The sequence below is a fragment of the Pinus tabuliformis genome, chromosome 6 (assembly GCF_031772625.1).
Source record: "Pinus tabuliformis cultivar Carrire ecotype Pingquan chromosome 6, CPIR1, whole genome shotgun sequence".
In the NCBI taxonomy this organism is placed as follows: domain Eukaryota; kingdom Viridiplantae; phylum Streptophyta; class Pinopsida; order Pinales; family Pinaceae; genus Pinus; species Pinus tabuliformis.
Genome location: NC_142292.1, coordinates 2023111886 through 2023132907, shown reverse-complemented (window position 1 = coordinate 2023132907; position 21022 = coordinate 2023111886). Strand labels below are relative to the sequence as shown.

Here is a 21022-nt window from a genome sequence, read left to right as displayed (position 1 = left end):
AGGGGATGTGTAATGTGTAGCATCTCTAAACCTAAAAATAGAAAACCTGGGTTGTATAATTTGCTTAATATACCTCCATGCCTTAGTATATTGTCTCAATGAATTCAATTATATGAGCTATGCAAACAAAGCCACACTAGGTACATGGGACTAAGGACTCCCATTTGTCTCTACTTATTTTTCCCATATAGGTTTCTGAGGTCAACTTTGTGTTCCAATCTATGTGGATTTATTATTTTATGTCTTGTATCATCCCCATGAACACACCTAGCTACATAACGGGTAACCATTAAATAGGGCTTAAAATTTCTGACCTTCGAATACTATCTCTCCATAATCACAATAACAAAAGTATCTCAAAGAGGCACAAAATTAAGTTAATGTATATGAAATGCAAAATAATAAAATGCAATGGAATTAAGAAGTACAGTTCACAATAATTCCATGTTAACCAAATTCCCATTACCATGTTTAATCTCTCTCTCTCTCTCTCTCTCACATACACACACAAAACATGAAATTTATTTTCCTAATCTAAAAATAATAATAATTGCATATTCATAAGAAAAGATGTGGCATTCACCTTTTCATGAAAAATAGTTTAGGAAATTAGTTGCATACAAACAATTTTCCACCCAACTACAAGCATCCACTATAGATACCAACCGCAAGCCAAGCTATGAGACCAACAAGTTGAAGGAACCAAGCTATATGTTTCTAACTAAATTAACCCAACATTTTCCCTCTTAGCTAATCTATTCATCACAAAGCACTCTAGGCATCAAAGCATTGTGGGAATCTCATCCAGTGATCAAATAGTGATGGAAATCTCTTCCACTACCCTCTCAATACAAGGAATATCCACTCTTTCTCTAGTCAATAGTCTCTCAGGGATATTTTCCCCTTCCAATGCTCTTTAGTGTATGCAAAATAGTTCAATCCATTATATGTTTTCTCAAATAAAATTCCAATCAGAAACAAATATATAGTGGTTGAAGGCTTTTGAACTTTCCCAGGCTCTATTCTCTCCTACAACCATCTACCTCTCATCCAAGATTTGCAATTACCTCTTTATAGCGTTGATTTGGTCAATTTCTCAGATTAATTCTTCATTGCTAATGAACAATAGTGCATGAAAAGTATCTAACATGAACATGAGAATGTTCCCCATGAATGAATGACATATGAAAGAATTGAGGAAAATCATAGTTAACATTCCTCTTGATAAGAGAAACAAAGTTCTATAACACTTACCATAATGATTTTACTCAATCCATGCTTCCTTAACTACATGGTCAAACTTCCCCACCTGCTTCTACATTCATTAAATGATAAATCAATATAGGTGGATGGCTTCATTTAGGGCACATGGAAAAGAGAAGAGTTAATAGGCTAACACTTGGCAATAGAGGATTATTCTCCCATTGGCTCCGTTTCCTATTCCCCTCTGGTGGAGTCACAGTTTGTCTCATGCTTTCCACAACCATTTTAGACCACAATATATTTACTTCACTCTTAGTATATACATAGCTTGAGTTCGTCATGGCAAGCATGCCACATGATGCATAGAAGTATAATTGCATCATTTACATACCTATATATTTGGCCTTGTGCTCCGCATTCGGAATCCATACTACCATATTTACATCATTTACATACAAGGTCATTTACATACATTAACATGACTTGACTCTCATCATTATAACCATGTAGTTACAATTTATACATAATTTGATCAAAACAATCTAGGAATCAAAATTGAGGAATTACAATTATGCTCTATGTCATAGTTGTTAAAGAACTCCATTGGTGTTTTATTTCTATTGAAGAAAAAAAGTACAAGATAGTTAAGTATAGGTTCATTATAGTAGTTTTAAATTAGATTTGCTTTTTCATCCAATCATTGGAACATCTAAGGAAATTTACAAAGCATCCAAACATATGTTCAGGGGAACACGAAGAAGCCCAAGCCCAACAAGGATAAACCATTCACAATTTTTGAGCAAGAGAGTGGCAATACATTCCACCTAGATTTGTTATTTTATATAGGTATTTATTCAGTGTTGAACATCAATTTGGTGAATTTTTTTGAAACACTAATGTTTGAAGCCAATACGGGTGTCAAGTTGATTATATCTAGCATGGATGAGTTGATTCTATACCAATTAATGTTAGATACAAATCAACCACTATATAGCAAGCTTCAAAGGAGTCAATGGGGTTATCTGAAATTCTAGATAATTTGTAAAAAGGGTGGGTTGATCGAAGTATCAAAGTGGTATAGTGCACAACAAGGTCAACAATTGTTTTTGAACTTGTGGATATTTGAAATTGATGGAAACTATCAACCCCGTGACTAGGAGGTTTGACATAGCAAGTCTTGTTGAAATGACCTTGGGAAATTAGTTCAAGTCACAACATAAAAGCATTGGTCCTAGATTGATCAAGCAAAACCAAAGTATGAAATTCAATTGGAGAAGGTCGACAAAAAGGACAATGCTGAGGAAAAGCCAAGTGAAAGTTTCAAGAAAGAAGGGTTTGACAAGAAACTTGCCAACAATAACTTCAACTATGCCAAATTCATCAACAAACTTTCAATTGAAGGGGTGTTAAGGGCATACCTTTGAGAAATGCAAAACCTTTTCCATTCCAATCTTATCAATGTCCAAGTTGCAAGCTTGTCAAACATGATCACATCAATTACTACCACATCAAACATTTTGACACAACCATACAGAACTTAGACTAGTTATCATTGTTATTGTAAGGGCTCAATGTTTAAATAAGTGCAAGATCGTGATGGGGGATTCTTCTACTTCTTCCCACATGATTCTTTTTGGGTACTTGCACTCAATTTGGTAATCTAATCCAATGGTTTCAATATAGTGCACTTGTTTTTATGCAACACTAAATTTTATTTGCTAGCAACATTAGCTCTCCAGTGACTTGAGGATTTAATGATAGTTCAATTGTGCAATGACTTATACTAGGATTCATACCTCTATCATAGCTAATTTTTATGGTAACTCCTTTTTATTAATGAAATCCTAAAGTTGTTATTACCAAAAAACATGTTTTCCAATTCTAAACATATATTTGTAGCTTTCATGTGATTCTTGTGTTTGTTGGTGAGGTATGATGGTTAATTGAGCATGTTGGGTTCAGTTCTAGTGGTTTCCTAAAAATCCCTCTACTAACAGTGTTTCAGCCCATACTCCAAACAACCTTGATGATCTCCCTCGTAATGTGGAAATTCTTATTGAGTATTTCATATGTTACACTTGACACCTTGTTCATATTTATCTTTTATTCTTGTGATTATTTGCTCTCAAGGATTTTGATGTAAACCAACAGGGTTGTTTAATTTTGTTTATTAATACTAGTGCTAATGGTGGTTATTTGTGTAGCCCACTCATTTTGTATTAAAATGGTGGTTTAAATTCCATCCTATTAATACCCAAAAGAAACTTCAAGGTCAAAATCCTAGTAAATGTTCTTTCTATAGACATTACCAATGAATAGAACTCCATGATTCTGCCTTAGTTTGCATGGTTAGCTACAAAAATAGAAATCCCTAAGTTGGATCATGTTGACTTATTCGGTTTGATTTCTCCTTTTTAACTCCACTTCCAATACTTTTAAACAAGTATTTTGTCCGAAAAAAGAAAAATATTAACTATTTTGCATTTCATTTTCTTATTTAACAACTTTAATTAAGAAAGAATTGAGGATCTCAAAGGGTAATTAGCTTAAAAATACTTGATAATTTTTTATGTAGTGAGAAAATCTATCATAACTCAATTATCAAACCATTAGTGAGGACAATCATTCTTAACTTGCTATTTGTGAATGCAAAATGATTCATCATCGTTATTCAAAGAAAATCACGCCATGACCCACTAGTGGCCAGTGTGAGGGAAAGCTTTCAGTCCTCTCAGATGTCTCTAGAGCTTGGGCATACTCCATACCCAATTAAAAATACTTTATATTACATCCACACACACACACATATATATAAACAAAACTAAACAAAACTAAAAACATACACTAACTAAACTAAAGGATTTATTAATTTTATTTGCATATATACTTTTTATAATCAAATCAATTTTATTATGTTCTTTCCCTTTCTTTATAATTAAACCAATTAATTAATACAAAAATCAAAAAAAGTTATTAGGCTGAAAATGCCACTCTCGAGTAAAGACAAATGAATTAATAAATTTGAATATTTTTTTAAATAAATTAGTTATTTTGATCTCTAAATAAACAATATGTCCAACACATTTTATAGGATGGTCTAATTCTTATATGTTTTGGTTTTTCACTAGAATTTTGTTATATAACTTTTGGCTAAATTATAGTTTTAGTTTTCTTATTGTTTAAAATATATTTGTAAATGCCTAAATAGATTTAGCGCACTGAAAAGCTCCTAAAATACATTGATTATGCAAATTTAAACTTGTAGTTTTTATAATTCCTTGAACAAAATTAATCAGAAAATATAACCCAACCACAAAAAAATAGAACAATTGGGTTACAACCATTTCCATTTTATATATATAAAATGATACATCATAACCACCACAAGTAAAATCCCACACACAAGAATTAAATCGAAACACTTGTTTTAAATCCTAAATAAATAGTGCAAGATGCATATTTTATATATATAAAGAGTCAACATAACTCATTCACATCTCTAGTATAAAATGTATCTATCTATGGAAACTAGCACGGCCACATGAATCAAATAGACTCTTAAATAAATAGTGCATGATGCATTTTTTATATATAAAAATGACTAGTCAACATAATGCATTCATATTCCCAATAACCCAAGCATAAAGGCATAGTAATATAAATTAAACCATGGGTAAATGCAAATAGGCATCAATCCATGATGGTCATCAAAACACTTACCTTATCTCACATTGCCAAGATTTAAAAACACAAATAGGCATCAATCTATGATGGTCATCAAAACACTTACCATATCTCACATTGCCAAGATTTAAAAACCAGTGTATATTCATCTCAACTCAATCCATGATGGTCATCAAAACGCTTACCTTATCTCACATTGCCAAGATTCAAAAATTAGCATATATCCATCTTAAATCTACATCTACCCGCTAAAAAGGATCAAATTTCTCAAAATGCAAAACCTCTTTTTGAATTCAAAACTTTGAGAAAAATTACACTAAATTAATTTTAGACCCAATATATATTAGTTCATATATATATATATATATATATATATATATATATATATATATATATATATCATTTTTTTATTTTTTTATTTAACATGTTTATAATTTTTTTAATTTTATTTTTAAATGTTTATAATTTTATTTTTAAATGTGATATACATAGTATTGATTATATAAATAACTTCTAAAAAGAGTAGCTTTTATATATTTATTAACTAAAAGAATATTTTCTAAAATATAATAATTATTGATATAAATATGAACTAAAAGAATATTTTCTAAAATATAATAATTATTGATATAAATATTTATTTCATATGGTAAAATAGATCTTTATCTATAACTATTATTTATATTTTATATATTTTTTACATTAAAAATAATTAAATTTATTAAATTTTTGTATGTATATTAGATATTTGTTACAAAATATCATGATTATGAATATCAATTATTTTAATGTAGTATATATATTATGATTATTTAAAAAAAAATCCTAAATTAAATTAAATTATTATTTATATTATATTTTACAAAAATTAAATTCCTACCATCTATCTAATTATTGATTATCTAATTATTAATTATGATTAGTTAATATAAAATTTTAAAAACTATTTATTAATTATTGTTAATTAAAATAAAATTATAAAATCTATATTTTAAAATAAAATGAAATAACACTGGGATGGGATGGGATAGTCATGGGATGGGATGGTTTGTAATTTTCTATCTATATAACTAACAATTGAGAAATAAAATTCATTTATCTATTAAACTACCAACTAAGAAACAACAGTTTATGGTTTCTACTTTTCTGCCTCTTGCAGTATTATAAATTTTGGAGTGCCTTGTGCACAATATACACCAACTTATGCATGTACTCGCTGAAAAACATTTTTAAGAGCAATTATAATGGTAACAGTAACTCAGTAATTTTCCTGGCCTTGAGAAAAAAATATTTAATTCAAATTATTTATTTATTTTCCCAGAGAAACTAGAAATAATATAAAATCATGTCTAATAAATTAGTGCTGTTAATTACACATAGGAGATAGTCAATCTGGCTGCTTTATGAATATTGTGAACTTCAATCTGACTGCCTTTATGAACAATGTCAACTTCATTTAATATCCTCACCAAAACAAACATTTTATTAGGAACAATAAAAATAATATAGAACACTTTCATATGACTATAAATAGAAAACATAATACACATGGGAGCCATTATTATACTCATAAATCCAATGCACATGGGAGTCACTATTATTATTATTATGGGTTTTCTCTTTCAGAGAAGGGAATGTCACTCCCAGTGAAGTGCATCAGAGAAGGGGATGTCACTCACAATGAAGCATGCACTTCATTGGCATGGAAAGCATAGAAAAGCACAGTTACAAACACCTGTAGTGAAAAGCATAGTAGGAAGTTAAATGCACCCTAGTTACAAACACCTGTAGTGAAAAGCATAGTAGGAAGTTAAATGCACCCTAGTTACAGACGAATATTTTCCTCATCCAATGACTCGGTTAATTGAAAGTATACCATAAGCTACCTGATATTGATATTGTATCCATGGACCTCTTCAGATATGAAAAAGATTTACATCAAACACTTTTAACCATAGCATCGAATTGGATCATTGCACCCTTTAGCTGCTGATTGTTTATAGCCAGATCGACCTCCTTTTGCAAGGTATTGTTGATGGTACTCTTCCGCTCTATAAAATTTCTTTGCAGGCAAAACTTCAGTAACAATTTTTCTGTTCAGTGCCTTTTGTTGCTTTTCCATTGATTCACGTGCAGCTTCCTCCTGTTCTGGTGTATAGTAGTAAATTCCAGATCTGTATTGTGTACCTACATCATTTCCCTGCCAAACATTTTCAGAAATAGATCAGGTTCTATACACAACTGTTCCTTTCTGGAGATTTTAGTATACCATGCTATGGGTTATCAGCCAAAAGGCAAGATATGAAATCTGTATAAATCTTCATTAAGCATACACACCAAGAACACTGTTTGCAGGTGGCCATACCTATCAACTATAACCTAGGCGTCTGTTTCTCTGACAAGCTCCATCATAAAACAATATCTATCAATATTTCCATATTTCTTCAGAATTTGGAAGATAAGATAGAGACCACTTGTGACCAAATATTTGGAGAGACTTAAAATTATAATAAATTATATTTCCCCTCAAGTCTAATTTAAGAAATAAATCTAAATAGCATTTTAGCAAGTAAGTCGTAAAACACATTTTATTCAGTTCAAATTAGATAAAACAAAAGAACAGCAATAGGTAAACGGCCGATACTTTTACCGTTAGAAAAGGTTGGGGAAGGTTTGACACCCAAAAGAACCATAACAAACCTACATACGCTTCAAGACTTAGGGTTTTAGATATGCGATGGTGATAGGTGTTCCCAAGATCAAGACTCCAAGTGATGGGGTAGGACCTCTTAAGGAAGTTCTATGTGCTGCTTTGACACTTTTAAAAAACTCTTCACTCTCTTTAAGAGACCAATAAAGACTTTCACAAGACCTAGGGTTTTTATGAATAATCATGGGAAGAAATACTTCCAAGGTGCTCACAAGGTCAAGGCAAGAAGAAGGAAGGGTTTCTTGAGATTTATTCCCCCCACTACTATCATCATACAACCCTTAAGTCCCTTTCTCAAGGAACTATAACGAACCTACACACGCTACTTGGCATACTTGCAAACAGAATTTCAGTACATTCAAAATGACAAAATGATATATATATATATATAAGAGAAATGTACTCCCTCCTCCCCTTTCCTACCCAGATCGAGAAAATATCAATAACTTGACATACAAGCAACATATCAATCAAAGACGCTTTGTTACCACACAATCTAGCAAGGCCCTAAGGAGGGAAACCTATGGGACGTCTACTAGATTAAGTGACAACAATGGAACAATGATCCACTATCACCACAGTCAATGTCCCCTGCTCTTTACGGACTTTCACCGATGGGAGGAGTCCCGGTAGAAATGGAATCACTTGGAATAAGTAGATTGATCATTAGGTATGATGTGATTACACAAAGCCCATTCAAGGAGAGACAGAATAATGGCTCAGTACTCCAAAGAAGCTAAAATGTTCTCCAAGAAAAGCCTTTATGATGAGGAGATCAAGACTTAGGGTTTGAGATATGAGATGGTGATAGGTGTTCCCAAGATCAAGACTCCAAGTGATGGGGTAGGACCTCTTAAGGAAGTTCTATGTGATGCTTTGACACTTCTAAAAGACTCTTCACTCCCTTTAAGAGACCCAATAAAGACTTACACAAGACCTAGGGTTTTTATGAATAATCGTGGGAAGAAATACTTCCAAGGTGCTCACAAGGTCAAGCCAAGAAGAAGGAAGGGTTTCTTGAGATTTATTCCCCCGACTACTATCATCATACAACCCTCAAAGAAGTCCCTTTCTCAAGGAGAAGCAAACTAAGTTTTTCCTTCTAGGGCACACCTAGGGCACTGTTACCCACCATTTTGTGAGTGCTATGCCTAGAAAAAAAATTCTAGAAGATAGTCCTCAACTGCCAACCCCTTGCAGCCACCAACTAGCTCATTGTGCCACTTCTCTACCACCTGAGCCAGCGATGTGGTCCCTCACCCATCTGTTATGATCGTATGTTTGACGGTGGGCCTCCCAAACCTAAAGGTATGCCTTGTCATTTGGTAATTCAGTATTGTAGTTTACTTACCATGGAAACTTTTGGGCATGGATTAATGGGGGGATTCAGCAGAAAGAGTGGGCTAGGTCTGTGCTCTTGTCCCCTAGACCTCTTTTGGAAGTTAACCTTGGACCCTAGTCCCGTGGGATCTCTTTTACTAACCTTTGAGCTTTAGGGATGGTACTACACGGGAAACCCCAATTTTGGTTGCATGATCCTGCTCCCTCATCCACGCATCACTCCCCTTCCGCTCATTATAACCCCATTCATCATTTCTCCCACCTCGGTCCATATTCCTCCACTGGGTCTTGCCCACACCTTGGGTCGGGCCTGGGACGATGCCCCAAAGGTTGATGCAGCTAAAAAGAAAAGTAAAAGCATAAATGGCCACATTCAGCAGAAAAATGTAGCACAAAATGCAAAAGATGGTTGGGACAAAGACATTTAGCACGTGAGCAAAAGCCAATACATGAGCTCTACCCCATCATCATGGCCATCACCTTGGTTCCTATAGACCCTAGATGAATCTCCTTTATCATTCAGGAACCCATGATTGTCCCAACCCTTGGTGGGCAATGAACTTCCCTACCTTAAAGGGGGTATCCACTGCTATACCTTACGCATCATGCTCTTATCCCTTGAGCCCCAAGCAATTGATTAAAAAAAGTAATCATAAAAAGAAAAAGGCATATAAAGAAGGGTGGAAAAATCAAGGTCGAGACACCTCATACACCACGATTGCTCCCTCCTATGCATTATATACACAAGAGTGGGCTTCCCTTTTATTAGCTACCCTTGTACTCTAGCATGTGGCCTAGAGTTTCCCCTTTCATTCCCTACTCCATTCATCTCTTCATCACATGCCACTACCCTTTGAAGGATGTACCTTGGACATGCTATCCCCTTTAAAAGTAAAAAGCACCTAAGAGGATACTTGGTTAACCCCATTTGGAGCTTGCAGACATTAGCACATGCCAAAGCCCATTATGAAAAGGCATGTCATTATAAAGTGCCCACCAATTGTCCATGGTTTGTAAGCTCTTTAACTTGATTTCCTTTAATGACTTGTTGTACTGGAAGGCTAAGGGATGCATTGGATCTTATGCAAGATTGCAGATGGTCTCCATTTTGGGTGGTTTGGTCTCCCTATACGGGGTCCTAACCCTTTAGTGGGCTACATTGACACATATAGGGTGTGTGTTGAGAGCCATGGGCCTCCACAGTAATAGACAACACTACATCGATCCCCAAAGATGTTCAAAGTTTGCTCGAGATTCACCTATTGGACCAGGGAGATGCACCTGGTTCACCATGACCAACGGGCCCCACAGTTGTACCATGCACTTGGCAGATGACCCAGAACTTGTATGCTGATGTGGTATCATTTACACAATCATCTAAGCCCTTATAGATGGTCTACAGGAATCTTCGACCTACTTGGAGGCCCATGAGGTTACTTGTGTGCCCTCACACCCATTGGGAGCACCACAGGTTTATTATTTGGAGAACAAGGGGCCAACCCCTTGTCCACTACTTTTGGGAGTCTTATTCATCATTGTGGCACTTATGGACTTCATTAGGCTTCTTAGAAGGCCCAACAACATGTATTATTGATCATTCGACCTCTTGAGAGGCTTATTCTTTTGTTTATGAGCTAGTTTGGTGGGCTTGTCACCAAAAGTTAGTTGTTTTGCACATTATTTTATTTTAGGGGCTAATGTAGGCCCAAGTAGCTAAATCAAACTCATTAGAAGTGTATAAATAGAAATTATGAAGATTTATTTTAGCATCATCACTTGGATTTAGAACTGTATCTCTTTATAGATTTTCGCTATCCTTCTTGGAGGATGAATTTTTGGAGCATGGAATGAATTTTGATGTTTGGATTAATTTCATATGTCTTGGAGCTTCTTGATGGCGAGTTTTTTAGATGGTTGGATATATTCTTATACATGTAAGTACATTTTAATGCTATTCTTTCTTTCTCATTTTGTCACCTACATTGTTGTTGGGATTTCTCTATACTAGGGCTTATTTGCTACATCTTATATGTGAAGTTGTGGAAATTTTGTTTCTGGATAGTGAATGCTTCATGTATGGGCCATGTATAATGAATGAATGTTCCTAGGGATGTTTCATTACTAAAATTCATCTTGACAAGCCATTTATCTTGCAAAACGAAGTATAAAGTCTTTGAAGTTGCTTTTGTTGTTGCCCTAGTGCCAAGCGAAGTTGTCTTTGAGGCCTCCTTGACCTAGAAAATTCAAAGGTCCATAGTCATAATTCTACCTGACTCCAATCTCCCCAAAGGATTAGGCACTGGTCCACCCAAAGGTGATCACCTTAAACCTATTTTCCTTCTCCCCTTTCCTCTTCTCTAGGTCTAGTCCTCTAGGTCACCTAGGGCATCAATTATCTCATGATCTAGCCATCCAAATACTTCGATTTTTGGTCCACAACTGCGTTGGTGTGTCCTCAAGAAGCCCTCCAAATTTCATGAGATTCCGACAGTGGGATCTTGAAATATCGCAAGCCCTAGATCGAAGACCAATTCTTTCCCATGGCTTCCCTTAGGCTAGAAACCTCATTGTGATCCTTGCATTGCCTTTCATTGAAAATTCATTCCTTGATCCCTTTCCCCGTTGAAGAATCAAAGGCAATTAGGTGTAGTGTGATTCTTCTTGACTTGATAACAATTTGTGAAGTCTTTTTACTTTTTCTTATTAACTTAATCTTCTTCTTATTATTATTAATGCATGTGTGTGTACTTCATCAAACTGCTACCATAAACATAAGAACAATAACACAAGATGTTGGCTCTTTGCCAGGGCCAAAACCTCTCTTCTCTTGAGAGGAAAACCCTTTACTAAGTTTCTCTTATTGAAGCTTCTATTGATAAATGCCAAACCCTAGACCCTTGACTAGAATGTCCTCCGAGCGCAAATCAAGTCATTTCTCCTTTCTGCACTTTGTTCCCCGACACTTAGTCTTCCTTCTTCCAGCACTTCGTCCTCCTTCCAACTATTGTTAGATCTTGTTGCACTTGCTCTAGAAGAGACACTTATCCTTGATCTTTGATGAGACCCTTTCACATGGGATGATGTCTTCCTCTTCTTCACCAACCAATGAACTTGTATAATTGTAATGGGAGGATTGTTATGACAAGAGAGACAGCCTCCTTCTCTTCGCACGTGTGACTGTAATAGGATTTAGAACAGTCCTATTAACTTCGCTTTCCTTCCTTGTTTCTTCACTTGAGTGGGAGGCCTTTTAGGCCTATGTTTCTAGCCCAAGTGATGAGATATGTTGACTGTGAGTTTCTGTTGTTATGACCGCAGGCAGCCTTCCTTTCCTTGCACGTGTGACTACAGCTTGCCCTAGAAACAGTCCTCTTAGGCTCAGTGGTGTACCCTTCTTATTCGTTGCACTTGGAGACCCCTTCCTTGTCTCTTTTTCACCCTTTACTCATTCCTTCACTTCGCTGATTTCAGAGGTAGATTGCGTTATCTTTAGAGGAGTGGTCAGCCTCTATATATAGAGGATTGTCCCTCCTTTAGGCCGACTTGAGGCTGACTTGTAGACATGAGGCCAACTTGACATATATAATTCGGATTGCTTCTTTGATGGTGTCATTGCATAGGAGACTTGTTGACTTTGCTTGGAGGTATTCTTTTGACTCTAATACATAAATATATATGGTGTAACATGCCCTTAAGGGCTTCCATAATTTCTTTTGACTCTTTGACTCACCTATAGCACTTTAACATGTGCTAGACCTATTTCAATGAGCAAGAAACTCATTGACATATATTATAAAAATAATATTTATTTTTTTGAATAAATACAAATATCAAAAGTACATTTATGAAGACCGAACCTAGTTACATTTCCTTCAACATTCCCCTCCCTAATTAGGTCAAGCATATCATTGGTTGCTAAATCCTATCCCCTTGACCGAACCTCAGGTCCACTTGGTCTCATGTGATCCCATGCACTATCAAGGTTAATTCTTCAAAGATCACCTGAAACCCAAGTTTCCACAAGAATTCTAGGGCTTAAGGATCTCCTTTATAAAACATATAAAACCTAACCCTAGAAAAATTCCCCATGCCCTTCCTAGAGAGCCTTCTATTAAACACACATGGGCAGCAACAGAATCTGAAGGATAAAACATGAGAGTACGATTTTATTAACAAAACATATACATTTATAGTACATGGTTTGACCGTTGGGTTTCACATCCCAAAGTCTCTTGGACTTCCTTTTGTCTATTCGGCTTCCACACTAACCCATTGAGGATTAGGTGTCCAACATTCCCCCCCTTAATCCGAAGGGTTATGTATGAGTCCAAGAAGAGAGCTGTAATACAAAATGTGCAAAAAATGCATGGTAGCACTAGGTTGAATGTGCTCTCTGAAATGTTGGTATAAAGGGCGATGGTTTAAGGATGACCACCAACACTGGAATGCTTAGTGCAATTCCTAGAACTCTTCCAAAACTAGCAAGAAGTTGAAGTCTTCTGCTAGAGGAAGTGCTCCTATTGTTTTGAAGAGGGAAACCTTCAACCATGAAAGGGAGGTCTCACCCCACATAAAAGGGAGAACTTCAACCTGAAAAGGCAACCTGTGATGGTTTAAGGATGACCAACAACTCTGGAATGCTTAATGCAATTCCTATAACTCTTCCAAAACTGGCAAGACGCTGAAGTCTTCTGCTAGAGGAAGTGTCCCCAATTCTATTTCTGGAATTCTTCCGAAACTGGCAAGAAGGTGAAGTCTTCTGCTAGAGGAAGTGTCCTAGATTACCAACCGAAGGCATGCTCAGGGGCATCTTTGTCTCTGGTTACAACTCTGAAACTAGTGTGACAGGTTGTGGCTCAGGCTCGCTTGATGTGGCTTTGAAGCTTGTAGATGACCATCATTTCCCCCCCCGTCAGATACAAGTTGAGATGATGAAAAAAACTCAACTGCAAGACTGTTCAATACTCTGGAACAAGTTCTGACATGTGATTGGAATATCTTCTTCGTTGTTGATGCCCATTACCAAGAAGCGATCCATCCAAAATGAATCTTTGTTCTTGTGGGACATTTGTTTCTGAAGCATCTGTGTGAAGAATGGGTGGTTTTATGACAGTGCTTACATGGATGAAGATCAAAACAGTGATCTTTCAAATGGCCAACTCAGTTACAGTGTTGGCATTTCACAATCTGTTGTTGTTGTTGTGGAAGAGGAGTAGAATCTGGAACAGCTGGATGTGAACTGTCATGAAGGAATCCAACACTCTGAAATTGAATGGGCTTTGAGTAGTCTGGAATATGAAAGGACACATCCTTGTCATATCCAAGACCAGTTTTGTGTTTGTTGTGGACAAGCTCTTCCCAAGGTCTGATGATGGGCTTGGGAAGTGCAAGCTGAGTTTCTGCATCTGCATGTACAACTGCTACTGGATCTGAATGAACTTCAACAATATTGTCTTGCTGTTTATGGGAGTCTGTTTCATTGTTCTGAACAGAAACAGGTTCAGAATGACTCCTCTGTTTTAATTCTTCTTGCTGTAGCTGAGATTCGAGCTGCAAAAAATCAATTTTCTCTTGTGCATTTTGTAGACAGACCTGAATGTCTATGAGAGAAACTTTGCTGACTTTTAATGTATCATGAGTAGTAGACAATATCAGAGTTTTGAGGAACTCTAATACTTCATTGATTCTGGCCATTTTCTCCAATCTTACACTTTAAACCAACTATGAACCAATATCACTACAAGGTATTCTCAAAATTTGTTCTCCCAGAAAACTACAACAATCAAGTGATATTATTCCTTGAGGAATGAACCAAAAGCAAGATTTTAACTCTACAATTATTCTCCAAATCCACACACAACGATGGTTGGTTGCATTCATATACAAGGAAAGTATATTGTGCATTCCCAAACAATGAGACTCAAATGCTACAACAAATAAAATACTTGTTTCTCCATTATGAATACTCATAAATATATATCAGCGAGGATGCAAACTTTACATAATCATCTATTCAAGAGATACATTGCACAAATTGAAAAGGAACTTGACCCAGCCACTTGTATATCAAATTCAACTTCTAGAGAGTCTGCTACAGCCCTAGGATTGCCTGTTATGCCAAGGGAATGATAGTAAACTTCATAAAATTGTCCACTATTAAATCTGCACCAGAAATTTCGTCCCACTAATATAATAGCAATCAGCAGCCCATTTATCTGAGAATTATCTTCATGAAAATTATCCCCGCGTTAGAGTTGAACTCACCCCCCTCCCTTTTTCTTAAGAATACAATCTAGGTGCAAGAGGAAGTAAGACCCTGCTATTCTTTTCGCAACCGCCAAAGTTCCAGCTCGAGGGGACTTTTCTGGAATCGCAGCTATGGCAACTTCTCTGGAATCACAACTTAAAGCTATTGCCTCCACCCATGTGCAAGTTGAGGATTTGAAAAAGAGGCCTTTCACATGGCCATCAATTCTTTTCGATCCCACTGAAGCAGCAGACGTTCGTTTGGAAAGCGTTTATGATATTGCTCTCAGAGGGCTTGATGAACTCTCCACAATTGAGATCCTTTGCTACATTTAAGAAGACTTTGTTCAATTCAGAAAGCCTACAGATAGACCAGGAGCTTCAGAATAGAGAATACAATGCAAAACTAGATAAATCTATTGCCACATTCTTGCATTTACTGTCTGGATATCTGCTTCTTGCACATTCTCACAAGACGCTGGAGTACTTGATTCGGCGATACAAGATATATGCATACAATGTAGATGATGTGATACTGATGAAACAAGCTTATTTGTATCGATTTAGGGTTTTTGCATTGTTGAAGTTGGTCTGAAAATGCCTGGTCCAGACTTCAAAGCCGACAAAGAGTTCTGCAAAGACTTCTTGAAGAATTTTGTAGCGGAGAATGGAGTTACGAAGTACATGGATCTGCTGCAAGATGTTGCAAATAGGAAAATCCATTCTGTTGATATTGAACTCGATGACATCAACAGCTACAAGGGGTTGGATGAGGAGTTCTTGGATAGAGTAAGAACAAATACTCGTCGATACGTCGGCATTTTTGCGGAAGCAATAGATGAATTGTTGCCCGAACCCACTGAAGTTATTGCAAGGGACGACGATTATGATATTCTAATGAGACAGAGATTGTAAGAAGCGGGTGAAAATGCAGACAATGTAGACCCTTTTCAAAAGATGCCACCAGAGATCAAGCGTTTCTTTGAAGTTCATATTAACGGCTTTGCAAAACAGAAGGCTTTCACACTGAGGGAAGTGAAGGCCTGCCACATCGGACAACTTGTCAAAGTTGTTGGTATTGTTACTCGTTGTTCAGATGTCAAGCCATTGATGCAGGTCGCTGTCTACACTTGTGAGGAATGCGGATTTGAAATATATCAACAAGTCACATCTCGTAGTTTCATGCCACTTTTTGAATGCCCATCAAATCGTTGTAGGACAAATAATGCAAAGGGCAACCTCATTCTGCAACTGAGAGCCTCGAAGTTCTTGAAGTTTCAAGAGGCTAAAATTCAGGAGCTGTCAGAGCATGTGCCCAAAGGGCATATACCTAGATCAATGACAGTACACATAAGAGGAGAACTTACGAGGAAGGTTGGGCCGGGTGACCTAGTGCAAATCTCTGGAATATTTCTTCCTATTCCTTATACAGGATTTCGAGCGATGCGAGCAGGATTGGTGGACTTGGTAGCAACGTTCCATTGCTCTCTCTATTTGCAGCAAGCTCCATACGCTGCTCTCTGCTATCCAGTTTTGAACGCCTGGAGAATAGCAAGACAATCCAGTCTTCAACGCTAATTCCAATGCACCAACTGAGCTATGAAATGTTGTCAGCATATGAACGAATGCAGGTTGAAGCTGGTCTGAAAATGCCTGGTCCACTTGCCATGCGGATAGGAATGTTATATCAGGCTATAATAAGGTGCAGCGTCAGGTGAAGGATTAATAGCTGTCAGGATTCGCTCTCAGGTAAATGTAACGTTTTTGCAGGAAGGACACTGTAGAAGGCAGGCTATAATAAGGTGCAGCGACAGGTGAATGATTAATAGCTGTCAGGATTAGTTCTCAGGTAAATGTAACGTTTTCGCAAATCAACAGGACAGTGCAGCGTTCAGCATGGTATGCACACAGTGCGAGAATTATGTTATTCACCAGTCAACTGGAGAAATCACAAAACTCAGTTCAAGATGCTCGCTCGCTCAGAAATGCTTTTCCAAATATGCATAGAGAGACCACAAAACAAGTGGCTCAAATATGAGATTGAGTAGGTTAGGAAGGTACCCGCTCTGATACCATGTTAAACACACATGGGCAACAACAAAATCTGAAGGATAAAACATGAGAGTACGATTTTATTAACAAAACATATACATTTATAGTACATGGTTTGACCGTTGGGTTTCACATCCCAAGGTCTCTTGGACTTCCTTTTGTCTATTCGGCTTCCACACTAACCCATTGAGGATTAGGTGTCCAACACCTTCCATCTTGTCTTCCAAGATAAACAAGCCACAAATTTGATCCTCTCTTGTGAATAGGCTTCCAGGCTCAACCCTCGCCCTATCATTGGTCCATCCATTTCGTGATCCTTATAATAATGGGGCTCCTCCCATCGGTGAAAGTCTGTAAAGAGTAGGGAGCCTTAGCAAAGGTGACAGTGGGTTATTGCTCCATTGTTTCCCTTAGCCTAATAGTAACCCTTCAAGGATCCCCTTTTAAGACCCCTGCTAGTTTGAGCGGTAACATTTTGGCGTCGTTGTCAGGGACATGAAACGTGTGTTTGGTTCCCAATATGACATATTGACATTGTTGATTTGTGTAGCTTGGGAGGTACTCCAAGCCCTAGGGTTCAGGGTTTGGAGGGCAAAGCGCCACAAGGATCACTTGTGGGCTTGGAACACAAGTATAGGGTTTCGCACCCAATCGTGTTTGGGGCAATTCTAGAGGCACATTTCTACATATGATGGCATGAGACGATAGAGGGTAGAAAGACGAATCTAATGCTTCGAGAATTGTCGAATTCCGTGTTGTAGAAGTGGATAAATGAATTTTTGAAGTTGACAAATTAATTTTTGGTTTTTAAGTCATGTATGCTTGATGTAAATTACTCCAATAGATGGGTCTCTTCACTAATTCGTTAGAGCCCCTCTTTAGGCTATAAATAGAGGGTGAATTGGATTCATTTGAGGCATCCAAGTGTGCACCATCTCATAGATCTCTCTCTGAAATTTGGCCAAACTTAAGAGAAGGAGGACAAAGGAGTTAAGGGTTTGTTTGGGCAAGAATACATCTGTGATAAGGTCGAGTTGTTACAGGAAGTAGGTCGTAGGCCTAAAGGAAAATCTAGGCATGATTTAAGGTGTCATTCTTCATTGTTTTGGGTACAAATTTGAGCAGGGAACAAAGGCCAAAGATCTATGTAAATTCTGGGTTGTTCTGGTGCAGTTTAGGGTGGATTACCACATGATTTTGTAGGCCGCAAATCTCGGTGGTAAATTGTAGTGGCACACGGGATTGTTTGGGATAGTTGTGGAGGGTCTTAAGGCCATACTCCTACAACAGATCCTTGGTATAGGCAACGTAGGACAGCAGCATTACTGATCCAGGTGGATATTGGTAGGCCACTCGCCTATTCCACTTGGACCCCCACCATTGTTTCTTTCAGTTTTTCAGTTTCCTTATTTGTAGCACAATTTACTATTTTTGGCAGTTTTTCAGGTCCTGAACATCCGGAACCGTTTTGAGGCCCTAAACGACATGGGAGCAATATGGGTCTATAGACTGATGTTTCTCACTCAAAAGTTGTATTCCTCGAATAGATCTTTCTAACGAGGTATTGTGCGCGTCAAACGGAGATCGTATGCCAAAGTTACGATCCCAGGAAGTTGATGTACCAATTTACCCAAACGGGGCCCATAGTTTGGCGCTTCATCTCTTAGGATTAGGTTTTTGGATGTTTAGGGTTTTACATTGTTTTTCAACAATAAATAGGCCTTCGAGCCTCATTGTAACACACTTCAGAGACATGTAGCTGCCAGATCTCTTCTCAAAGATAAGCTACCATCGCCCGAGCTAGTTTATTTCCATTTCTGTTTGTAAGCATATTTCAATATTTTACATCAATGAAATGAAGTATTATTTCTGTTGCATCTCCGTATTTATGATTATATTTGTAATTTGTTACGTTCATGTTTAAATCTGGATCAGTGGTATCAGAGCGGTCTGCTCTTTCTCTGTCTTTATTTGCATGTCCCCAACGAGGTCGGGATATAAGGAGTTAGGGCTTGAACTAGTCGAACCTTTGCAAGACCAGCCTTGCAAATCCCGACAGCCTCCCATGGCGGATGAAAAGAAAGATGAGGGGGCAGGAGATCCTATCAAAATCTTGCTCGAAGAGGTCGTTGAGTGACAAAGGAAACACAATGATGAACAGCTTTGCCCAGATCCTTTAGCGGCTACCCAGGGGTGACACATCTACTTCCAGCAGCTACTCTAGAAGCGCCACACCCTTTAAGGTACAAGTTAACTTTGACATTCCCATATTTGAGGGTCAGATAGATGCAAACGCTGTAGATAAATGGTTAAATCTGCTAGAAGGGTATTTTTCTGTTCATGATTTTTCTGGCCGGGAAAAGATTACTTTCACTCTTCTCAAAGCCGCCACCCGCGTCAAGGACTGGTGGGAAACCTACTGCGAGCAGAAGGATGAAAGTATGGCCTCACTATTTTCAGCCACACCAACTTGGAATTCATTCCGGGATGTCATCAAGGAGCAGTACTACCCTGTCGGAAGCTATGAGGATAAATACATAAAGTGGACCACACTGCGGCAGGGAAGGGACCAAGACGTGCCAGAGTTTACCAATACTTTTCATACCCTTCGCACAAAGTTGGGTATCAAGGATTCTGAGCGACATTTGGTACTCAAATACCGCGACTGCTTACACAGGTGCATCCAAGACGAGATGGAGTTCCTGGACATCTCCTTGCTCGGCATGACGTACCGATACGCTGTCAAGATCGAGCAGAAGTTTAAACAGAAGAAGCGAGACTTTAGATCTGCGAATCCGAAGCAAGGGAAAGGTGCCCCCAAACCATTGAACAAAGGACAAAGCCAAGGCGGGGTGGCCCAGGACAACCCGCCAAAGCCGCAAGCAAAGAACAACACCGCGAAGCCGAAGAAGGACACGGGAAAGTGGTGTGAGTTCCATAAGAGCTCCACTCACAACACAAGTGAGTGTCGGGCCAAGCAGTCACTAGTGGCCGAGCTAAAGTCTTCGGAATCAGATGCATGTTCCGACTCTGAGTCAGAACCCGACAAGGGGAATGACAAAGGGAAGCAAATTATCGATGCAGAGCCCAATGCCACCGTTGCCACCACAAAGATCCAGAGGAGGAGGAGCGCCTCTTCCACTCCCAGATGTGGGTAAAGGGTTCCCCACCATAGTTCATTGTCGAAAGCGGGAGCCAAAAGAACCTCATTTCGGCAGAGGTCGTGAAGCGGTTGGGCTTACTGACCACAGCACATCCACAACCGTACACCATCGGGTGGCTTCACCAAGGACGAGATCTTCGCGTGAGCCAGCAGTGTTGCCTTCCATACAACTTCAAGCCCTTCACGGATGAGGTATTATGTGACGTTGCTCCCTTTGATGTTTGTGATGTATTATTAGGGCAACCATACTTGCGAAAGCGACATGCTGTGTATGAGTCAAGACCTCGTGCTATTATTGTTACTTTGGGCAATAAGTTGTACAGGATACCGGAGGTAGCACCGCCTACCGCCATCTCTTTGATTACTGCAAAACAGTGCAGTTAGTTCATTTCCAAAACTGGGAAATTTGTTTCCCTGATGATACACCCTCAAGGAAAGAAGAAGGTGGTGGCCACAACCTCCAGACAGGACCCCTCCGCACGACAACAACAAATGGACAAGGTCATGGAGGAGTACGAGGACATCTTCACCTCCCCCGCAGGGGTGCCTATGCACTGTCAAATCAAGCACTACATCAATTTGACCCCAGGGGCACCACTGCCCAATGAACCAATCTATCGGCT

The 21022-nt window shown here is 38.1% G+C and overlaps 1 protein-coding gene across 2 annotated transcripts in view; it reads right to left on the bottom strand.

Annotated features, from left to right (window-relative positions):
• Positions 1-6388: 6388 nt before the first annotated feature.
• Positions 6389-21022, bottom strand: part of LOC149267373 (peptide methionine sulfoxide reductase A1-like) — a 112283-nt gene continuing 97649 nt past the window's right edge. For both annotated transcript variants that reach the window (XM_089432420.1, XM_089432429.1), the window contains exons 2-3: positions 6673-7087; positions 6389-6622 (exon numbers count right to left, since the gene is read on the bottom strand). In XM_089432420.1, the coding sequence (XP_089288546.1) occupies positions 6836-7087 (252 nt within the window). In that variant the 3' untranslated portion in view covers positions 6389-6622; positions 6673-6835. The remainder of the gene's footprint in view (positions 6623-6672; positions 7088-21022) is intronic.